Source organism: Parambassis ranga, chromosome 15 (genome assembly GCF_900634625.1).
Source record: "Parambassis ranga chromosome 15, fParRan2.1, whole genome shotgun sequence".
Lineage (NCBI taxonomy): Eukaryota > Metazoa > Chordata > Actinopteri > Ambassidae > Parambassis > Parambassis ranga.
Genome location: NC_041035.1, coordinates 7,869,434 through 7,879,984, shown reverse-complemented (window position 1 = coordinate 7,879,984; position 10,551 = coordinate 7,869,434). Strand labels below are relative to the sequence as shown.

General features: G+C 41.8%; 1 protein-coding gene across 1 annotated transcript in view; it reads right to left on the bottom strand.

The window, feature by feature from the left end:
* Positions 1 to 4,989: 4,989 nt before the first annotated feature.
* Positions 4,990 to 10,551, bottom strand: part of camkmt (calmodulin-lysine N-methyltransferase) — an 81,293-nt gene continuing 75,731 nt past the window's right edge. Inside the window, exon 12 of the mRNA XM_028423289.1 lies at positions 4,990 to 7,399. Within this exon, the coding sequence (XP_028279090.1) occupies positions 7,304 to 7,399 (96 nt within the window). The 3' untranslated portion in view covers positions 4,990 to 7,303. The remainder of the gene's footprint in view (positions 7,400 to 10,551) is intronic.

Genomic DNA, 10,551 nt, shown 5'->3' with positions numbered 1-10,551 from the left:
ACTTGCCAGATAACACTTGAACATTTGATTTTTAAATATCTAACTGAGGTCATCACTGCATGAGACAAAAATGTAGCAGTAATTTGTTATTACAGTACATTCAGGATCTGCACTCAGACCACAGGTTCTAGTTGAATTGGACCTTCAATTTAAAGCTACATTTTGCAGTGCCAGTCGGGGTGGGCAGGTACAGAGGGCCTAAGAGTCAATGGCAGAGTGCCGGGCTGCGGCCCCATTGACCTTCAAAGCAGGGACGAGGGCCCTCTCCATCCCGCCAGCACCACTTGTGGCAGGAAGAGAGGCTCGTTGACTGGCCTCTAATGGCCCCCTGGCCCACGGGAACATGGGTCGGCGGGTTAGAGCTGTTTCCCTGGAGACCGCAGGCACATAGGCCAAAGGGAGAGGTTGTGTTGGGGGGAATTGAAAAAGCATGACTAGTAGTGTCTACTGGTAATAGAGTGTACAGAAAGATCATACCATCCGTATTTTTATATTGTATTTTTTGTTTTGGACACAGGCTGGCATGAACTTACGATGAACTAAAAATATAATGGGGCAGGTGCATGTATCTGGTTTACATTTGAACCTAACTAAAATAGGCTCTATCATAAATATTAATATCTCTGTATTAGTTTGGGGTTACACACAGCTTGAATCCACAGGCAAACTGTACAAGACGCTTTTCAACTTTTTGCAAGTTTACTGAGGAGAACAGGTGTTGGCTAAGGATAGCTATAGCAAATATCCCTGTCCTGTTAATAAAAACGTTTATTCACCGGAAACATTCTATGCTGTTTATATGTTGGTGTGAAATCATACTAAATACGATCTAGTGTGCAACATGCATAAGCACAAAAAGAAGCTTAAACTAATTTAGTTTTAATTTAAAACAAAATAAAAAATGATTGAGAAGAGCGATTTTAAAAAATAACAGACCTTGTCTTTTTCTTATTTAATGTTTGTAAAAAAAAAAACAATATTTATTTCATAAGGCATACAATTTTTAATTATTCAAATGGAAAATTTTTTAACACAAATTTTATCTTGAAAAATATTCTGTATAACTAATGGACAAATATGTTTATCACTAAAAATGATGTACAAGTACACATGAAAAGGAAACACTACACCTGTGTTCCTGTCTCATTGGTGAATTTACTAAACTGCTAGCATTTCCAGTCAGGTGGTCACAGACACACTGGTTGTTCCGCAGACTGATTGATGGCTTCACTGATTAACTGACTCACAAAGTCACAGGCAGACAATAGCACAGAAAGGAGCTGCTTGTATGCAGAGAGGCAGGTGTTAATTCAGCATGGCTCCTACAGTGGCTAATGTCGGCCCTCTCTCATTAAACGTAGGGTAAACACTGCCACGAGAGACTGTCAACATTTAGAGGAAGGACTCTTGAACAACACAAACCACTTGTGTCGTCCTATATGTCCTGCAGCATGTTTTCTTCTTTCTCTCTCTGCGTCTCTTGCGTCCACCCGGCCTGACCTAATCAGCGATAAGTTGAGTGCCTTCGTCAACAGTGCTGCCCCTCAATTAGCAGCCCATTGCTATAAGCTCATATGTAAGCATCACTGTACTGTGTGAAATTGCATGTGTGTGTATATACTGCCAGCCTCCAGACTGACCTCCGCTCCCTCCAGTCAGCCAGAGAACAAGTCTGTCAGTGAACTTCCACATATCCAGACGGAGAGGTTTAATTGGTATTTAAAATGGAAAGGCTGAAGAGGTAAATGAGGAAATATACAAACAGCCTAAACAGCTGTGCAAGCCTTTTAAAAAAGACAGGATCATACAATAGATTTGGTGTGTTTACATCTACGAGCAACAACAACGGTACACGATAACAAACACTAAGACAGTATTCTGTTCCACTCAGCTCCAGGTGACTACATTAATGCCACAGAAATCCACCACCACACATTTCTCCATTCCTTCTCCCATAATGAAAAACACCATTGTCGTCAAGGCCAGGTGTGTGTGTGTGTGTGTGGGAGGTGGGGGTAGCTCCCACTCGGCCACGTCAACTCATACTCGATGGCTTTCTAAATTAAAAAAAAAAAAAAAAAAAAATGCTCTCAGGGACTTTGCTGCATTCCACTTCATGAGCACAAACAAACGGACCAAAAAGCCATTCTGGAGAAGGAGTGTGAGGCTGTGGAGGGTTGTGGGTGGGGGCGCAAGCAGAAAAAAGCCCCTTTAAAAAAAGAGAGAGGTAAAGAGGAGAGAGGGGTGGGGGTGGTGGATAGGAAGCAGGAAGGCAAGCAGACAGCACTGAAAAACCAAAGTGACTCCACTACCCATAATGAGCGGATCATTTAAAAAGCCCTCCTTAAATTGCCTTGAGGAGGAGAAGAGAGAGGGAAGAGGCTTGAAAGGTTTTGAGAGATTTTGGGCAATGGACGGAGTGGTGCAGGTGGTGGTGGTGGTAAGTTACAAAAAAGAGGTGAGACATGTAAACATGTTGTGGGCTGTGAAACCCACACACTGTGCACTCACATGCACAATGTACATACCCTGGCACATATGGCTGGTGTTAAGGTCAGAGGTATACATGGCCACCTGAGCCCACCTGGTGCACACCATCTGCAGCCTTAGGATATAGAATCTGCAGGCTGTCTGGTGATGATCCAATGCAAACTGGAAAACATGTAATATAATAGGAAAACAATTGTAAGAACATGTTGGGCATAGATGAGGCTTTGCTATATTTTCTTTAAATTCAAAAACATGTTTTTCTTGGTTAAACTGCAAGTGTAAACACATAAAAACAATGGAATGGAACTGTGGCAAGAAATGAATGTAAATGAAATAAAATTCAAAAGCTCAACAAAAATAAACATCAATCCATTTGGCCTTCATTTAATTAAATACCTATTTTTGACCTTGTACTTTAAAAAACAAAAAACAAAAAAACAAATAAGGTGCTTTAAGATACTTTGGAGTGCTGTTTTAAATTTGTGGCATCGAAAATGTGCTCCTGTAAGAAAGAGCAGAATCTGCATTGATGATATGCAGCATGTGTGTATGTGTGGCATGCTGCTGCAGTGGCAGAGACCCTGGGGATGCCAGCTAGCTGGCAGCAGAGTATCAACAAAGCTCGACATGACACAACACGGCTGGACTGCAGCTGAGCCCACAGCGAGCAGAGGATGTGAGCGTTTGTGTGTGTGTGTGTGTATGCCACGGCTGTTTTGTTTTGTTGCCTTATTGGGCTGCAAATGTGTGTATTCTGTATGTGTGAGCAGGTTCATAGTGTCATGTAGAGGATTCCCTGTTGCGTTTGTGTGGTATTGTGATGCAGGTCCACTTATCTGTTTCTTTCAGCTCATGTTTTGGTTTATTATCCCAGATTCTTTTGTCTGATCGCAGTCAAGCCCTAAAAAGATGGAAACAGGAACATGTATCTGGTGTCACTGACACTTGTTCTGTTTAAACAGCTGTATGTCTGATTGAATGACTTGTGAATAGAAAAGGTAACTGTACAGTGGGTGAGTGGATGTGCTCTGTCCTTGCCTGTCTTTGTTGTAGCTTTAAGACAAACCCATTTTAATGGACAGTTCATAGCCAGGTTAGAGAAAACAGCTCCTTCACTCTAATAACACATATGTTGTCAAAGTGGAAAATACACAAATGAATCAAATGATGCACGCAACAAATGGAAACAGAAAGGGCTGCAAATAACAGTATAGTGAAAGCTTCTAGAGCACTGCTCCAACAAGTCATTTGCATGTTGTGAGTGCAATCAAATGCTCAAATGAAATCAGTGTTAACAACAACTTTGTTGCCCTTCATCATCCGCCCCTCACTTCCTTGTTCTCTCACTCCCTCAGTCCCCTTCTTCCTCCTCCCTGTGCCTGCCTTTCTCCCCTCTCCTCTTTTCCTTCCCTCTCCATCTTGACACAGTGCACTGAGCCTAATCGTGGATAATTGGGTGGGAGGGGCAGTGGGCCGGCCCTGCCTTTGTGTGCAAAGGGCAAGTGGTCAAGTTAATGGGGCCCTTGTGTCGAGCTGGGAGCACTCTGTCTCTCTCTTTTCCTCTGTTCGATCACTCGGCCAGTCAATCTCAGTCTCTCAGTCAGCTTCTCTTTTCTTTCACGGCTGAAGCTTTTCCCCACTGTTTCGATCTAGTTTCACCTCATTTCCAGCTGTCTCACATGGCCTCTCCTTCCAGACATTCAGAGTGTCTTTTCCCATCTCTGTTTTCCCTGTTCTTCCTCTGCCTTCATGTCTCTTTTAGTCTTTGTCTTTCTCTCTATCTCTCCAGCAGAATGTTGGGGAGGAGAGAACAGACCTCTTTAAAATATCAAAAGACAGATCAGGAGGCCTCACTGGTTGCCCCCCCCCCCCCTCTCCACCAACTCTCCCTCCCTTTCTGACAGATAAACAGAAGAGTGAGCCTGCAGGATTAGCTGCTGTGTACTGCCATCCCTCCCTCCTTTATCCCTCTCTCTTTTCTTCCTGTGGAGGGGTAGGACTGTTGACTGGGCTTGATATGTGTGTGTGTGAGAGCACATGTGTGTTTTAGTCTGTGTGTGTTACCTTGTCTGAAACCAGCTTAGCCTGCAGGAGGCCATTGTGTGAAACACAGGCCACAGACGATCTAGGCCTGAAGAAAACTTTTATTACATCTATGACCAGTTATCCCTGGAGTCTTGATAATGTGCCACACATTCACCTTTTATCATTAAAATAATGCTATAACACTTTATAATTTCATTAATATAATGCAGTAAAATAAATAAATAATCTGCAATAACAATTCAGTAGAAATGAATTAATTTAATAATTTAAAAGAAAAACCTACACATATCTGCATTTTTTTTAATTGAATAATTTTTCTACCATTTTATTAATGAAATTATCATAAAGTGTTATTATATCATTATTTTAAATTGAAAGTGTAAATAAAAACAGTCAATTTTTTTGAGGAATTTAAAGTATTTATTCTTAATTCATTCACAAAAAAACCCCACTCGTAAATATTCCATCTTCTCAATCTATTACACTGAAGTAGAGAGAATTTGGTGCTTCAGCGTGAAGCATGAATGTCTGTTCTTGAACAGGAAAAAAAGGAACACAGAATACTTTGAACTGCACTGTGGCCATAAAATCTGCTTCAATTCTATCTAAACTCTAGAGTTTTAGTTTATTTAGTCTTTTCCTCCACAAAAAAAGAGTGACAGCATGTTGACCCAGAGTACCAAACATCCAGAAAAAGTTTCAAAGTAAAGGCCCAGAAAATTAGACAGAAAAGAATCAGCCAGAAAATATGTACAGTAGAACTGCTGAAACTCAGGTTTTACACTCTGAATCATTGTGGCACATACTGATGGGTTGAAAGAAAACGGCAATAGATCTGATTTAGAGTGGTTGGGCTAATAATTTTAAATGATTCTGTTTTATAAACAAAACTGAGACTTTATCGTAGCTGAGACATCCAACAAAACAGCTATCATTTCTGTTGAGCTGCAGTAACTGACTGCCTCAGAGCCGTTTCTGGACCGGTCTGTTGTCACAGTGAGAAGTGGTTAAGTGTTAATATCATAACAACAGAAGTGATTTCATCATCATGTGTAAACACAACATCACAGCTGAACAAGGATGGAAGATGTTGCCACTGAAAGAGGCAGCGATGCTGCAATAAGGATGTCACAGTAAACAGTGATGCCTTATGTGTTGTCACATTAGACAGTGAAGTCTCTGTACACAATCACAGTCAGGAGGGTACCAATGTACACAGTAAACTGCATTACACACAAAAATGTAATTAAATACCTTTTGAACCTTTTAAATGGGAACATTTTTGCAATGCAATTTAAATCCTCCATGCACTGAGACCACTGATAAAACCGGCTTAATTTACTTTTCTGAGTAGGTGCTCTCTTATGTTTTGAAGGTGGACTATTTTTCAACACGAGGAATGTAAATAGCAGCCACCAGGAGATTCTGCATAGCTTGTTGGTTCTCATACACGGCAATGGATCACAGTGAAATATGGAAACACAGCTTTAGGCTTGAATCACTCATAGGTAAAATGAAGATGGGAGACTTCTGGTTGCAAAATCTTAATAAAACATAGCATTCAGCTGCCACATTTTAAATGCTGCTTTCTAATGCTGCTGATTGGTTTATAATAAACATGTTTCTGTTCATTGTGGGTATTTATTACTCACACTGCAGGTCAGCAAGAATGCAGCAGACTGACTGCACCCAGTGGACATTAGGGACCAGAGACAATTATGACAGCTACATTACCAGAAAGACACAGCAATAATACTTTTCTTATCATTTCCACAGTATTGGGGTCACAAGTCATTAATAACAAATGGTGATGTATGCATCGTTGCAGTTTAGGTGCTTGTATTGTCTCTCACTTTAGACAGAAAAACACCAGTGGTATAGGTTCAGATAAGGAGCTTTAGCAGCATATAGTAGCTGCCACAGGAGCTGACTGTCATCAGAAAGTGGTTGATATTCCACACAATGGCAGATACATTGTATATGTTGTGTATGTTTTTTGCTGCAAGGTAGTTTGCGGTATAGAATTGCAAAAACAGATGTTTCAGATGTAGAACTTAAACAGAGATTGGCAGAGTTATGTAAGATGTAATTATACAGTGTAATGTAGTCAGGACTACTTCATTGTGCACTAAACCATCAGTAGCTCCTGGGCAGCAGCGTTTGCTCCTTAGTCTGAACATGCCTTAATATGTTAATGTTGTGTTTTAAGTAATGCACAAAAGAATTGTTAGCGTTGCCCTCTGACTGGGATGAGTGAGTTGTATCAGAAAATAAAGCAGGAGAAAACAGAGGAAACTGTGAGCCGCTCCACAGTCTGTGACAGTTAATGAATTAAAGCTGGCCTCCATGCTGAGGCCAGGAACACAGTGGCACAGGTTAATACTAACAGTTAAAAGGAGAATGTCTGACTGAATAACTGACACCTGTGGTAAGGCAGACATATGTCCATGTAACAAACTGACTGAACAACTATCTGACTGATAGTCATGTTCATTGAAGGCCTGACAGAGTACTGAATGGTTACCGGTACTTTGCTGACAAGCAAAGACATTGTTGGCAATATGGTTGTAAACTGAACTTTTATCAAACACTTCAATGACAGGCCAAACTTTTTAAAGGGCTGACTGACCGTGTGGCTGCAGTATTTCCTGGACATTTTGTCTTATGGCAGATGGGTAAATTATTCTAGGTCAACATATATCCAGGTTGCCTTAAACATGAGAATACATGTGTATGGTGAAAAGCTGAGCTCACTTGTTTTGGTTTACTAAATGTGGTTGACAGGTTGAGGTCCTTTGGTCAAGGTGAGGAGGAGAGGATAGTGGATGTTTTCATCATATGCTTCTTTTCCCTCTGTCAGCATCTGAAAGCACAAATTGAACTGGGTTTGATGTTAATCACTACAACACAACTCTAAATCAGTCCGTGTTAATTATAAAGACACAAATGTAGTGAACTCATGTTATGTTCAGTTGCCTCGATTTAAACAACATAAGATGCATGTTGATTTTAACATGACACAGGAGGAAATGCTTAAATAACACCAGAATGCTTGCTTAATGATTTCCTGTCAATTAATTGGCTAATTATTCCCATGCATGCACACATACAGAGCTTTGTGGGGTGCCCATGTGGTGCCCACTCAGTGCCCTCTTAAGCAGGCTTGGCAGTTTGGGCATGCACCAGCTAATCAGCTCGCTCAGTGTCTGGCCAAATGATCAGAGACTTATGAAAGTGAGTTTAGTGAGTCTACTCATGTGAGAATGTGTGATTGACTACATGGTGTGTGTGTGTGTGTGTGTGAGTGGTGGGAACAGGATAGTACAGAGCTGTGTGAAAAGGAGTCCTCACAACAAACACAAACTGAGACTGACCCCAGATTCACTTCAGTTCAGTGATGAGTGCCAATGCCCCAAACATACTAACATTCAGAAATGTTGACTGAGTCCCGTTTTTACCCCCCCCCCACACACACACACACACACACACGCACACAAAAAAAAAACAGTTTAAAACAAACAATTAACAGCTAAAGATGAATTTGACTAATTGCATTTTTTAGATTCTTTATAGCTATAAATTAATATTAATAAGACCAATGCATTTAGGCCAGCACAGAAGGCTCCAGCAAAAGTCAAATTTACATACTATTAATTAATTAGAATTGAAACGACAATAGCAATTGTAACATTCAACAAAAACTTCAATGCTGCTTAGCTTTTTCTGCAACCTCACAAGTCATACACTATGTTTATATTGGATGTGTAAAATCAATGAAAGTGGTCTTGATGAATGTGTCTTCCATATATATCCACAGTGTCACAATACCCAGAAACCAGCAGTGTGGTGTGATGTAAGCGGTTACCTGAGGTCCTCTCCCCTGACACACCTCTTTTATCACACATCTTCCCCACCCTTTCTCCTTTAATAGTGTGAAATCCTTACTCTACATTTTTCATTGTTCTTTTTTCTGATTTCTCCCTCTTTTGTTGAGTGTGAACAAACTGTTCATGTCTGCCTCTCCCTGCTCTGTTTTAGTCCCTCCCTTCGTCCCCTGGTGCCCTTTATGTGCGTTATCTTCCTGTAGCAATCCCTCCAGGCACAGGCCATGGTTGAACCTGTGACCCCCAGAGAGAGAGAGAGAGAGAGAGAGAAAGGTTGGCAGAGAGAGCAGGAGCAGACGACCCAGGGGGTGGTTGGGCGTGGAGGGGCAGCTGCCTGCCCCCTGTGTAAAGCCTGCTGTGGGGACCGCGGCCAGCTTTCACATTCAAATTCTACCAGGCAGAAGGAGCAAGGAAGCGATAGACGAGAGACGTAGGGATAGAGTGGGAGGGATGGAGGGATAGAAGAAGGAATGGGAGGGGGGCCTTAACACGGTGAGGGCTGAGAGCTCGCAGAGGTGAAAAGTTTAACAAGCAAAGCTGTTCCTCCTGATCGCAGGCTGCCTAATCAGCTTCATGGGTGGCTGGCTAAATCGGCTCTCAACCCGACCCCCCACCCCACTGCCCCCACAATCTTTTTTTTTTCTTTTCCAAGGTGCAAGTCATTTATTTTATTGCCATTTTCGCCCGAGCTCCTGTCTCTCTTGCTCGTGCTCTCATTTTGCCTCTCCATTTCTCTGCCTCCTGTGTGTGCATGTGTGTGAGTCTGTTTTGACCTGTACAAAAAAAAAGTGTGCAAGGTGGAAAAGAGGGAGGAGTGGGCTCTGAAACAAGGGAAGGATGGATGAACCGGATGTCTGGGGTCTCTCTTGGTGGGATTAGGAAACAGAGAATGAGGGATTGGATGGACGGAGAGATGAGTAGAGGAAAGGATAGAAGGACAGGCTTGGATAAATAGAGAAGTGGGTCGTGATGTAGGAAATGGGAAGATAAAGGGGAGCAGAGGGAGAGAGAGTGGAGAAGGGTGAAGGAAGATATGTTAGCGAATGGAGGGAGGGGGAAAGGCAGGCTGCTGTGGTGGGGGGGGGGGGGGGGGGGGTTGCATGAACACAGTGGGGATAGTATTTATGCATGTGAGAGAGACGGGGGATGTACACATGTGCACACACCCTTGCATGCATGTGTGTGTATGTGCATTGGTGAGAAATTAAAATTCATGACTCTCTCTTCACAACCATTTGAGTAACAAGATTAAGATGGCGGGTTAGAAAATAGTGCTGGCATTATCAGGCTGCTTGCAGTCCCTCCAGCTGCTTGCCTCTCTATTCCACAACAGTGGGGATAAGAGGATAACGCGCTAGCCCTGTCTGCCTGTCCCAGCACACGCCTTACACTCACTCTCCAACACACACACACTAGCGCTGCACATCGGGCCTGCCTGCCTGCTGTTGGCAGTCCCTTGAGTGTGTTTGTGTCAGAGGGTGAAAGTGTGTGTATGTTTGGAAAACTGCAGAGTAGTGAGCTGGGGTGTGGAAAAGGTTTATAGAGAAGGCTAAATAAAAACACTTCCATCTCTCTCTCTCTCCCACTCTCCCCACAAACACATGCAAACAGTGGGACTGGTAAGACTGGCAGTATATTCCAAACAAAATCAAATCTGACGTGTTGAACCTGACACACACAGAATATTCACAGCTACTGGGAGCACATGTTTAACAGCAGCTGTGCCAGATGGAGGAGCTTATGAGTCACTATAAGCAGGTGAAATAAGAAGAGACACACCAACTAAATGATACACACAGAATTACATGACAAGGCCACATTAAAGTTTGTTGCTGCTGTCCATGCTAATAGTTCGATTTAGAAACTACTGTGAAATTAACTGCAGGTAAGAGAAGTTACCAGAAAAGTAATTACTCAAACTTTAAATGTGCATAAAATTGCTATATTATGGTGAAACTGATTTTGAAAACATCTTAATATAAGATTCTACAATTTTAAATTATTATATAATATATAATATTAATGTTATATTATTACTGCCTCTGTAATAAATATTATAATAATATTTGTTACAGAGGCAGCAGTATGAAAAAAGATTACATGCAAAATGAAAGTTACTAAACGCTTGCAG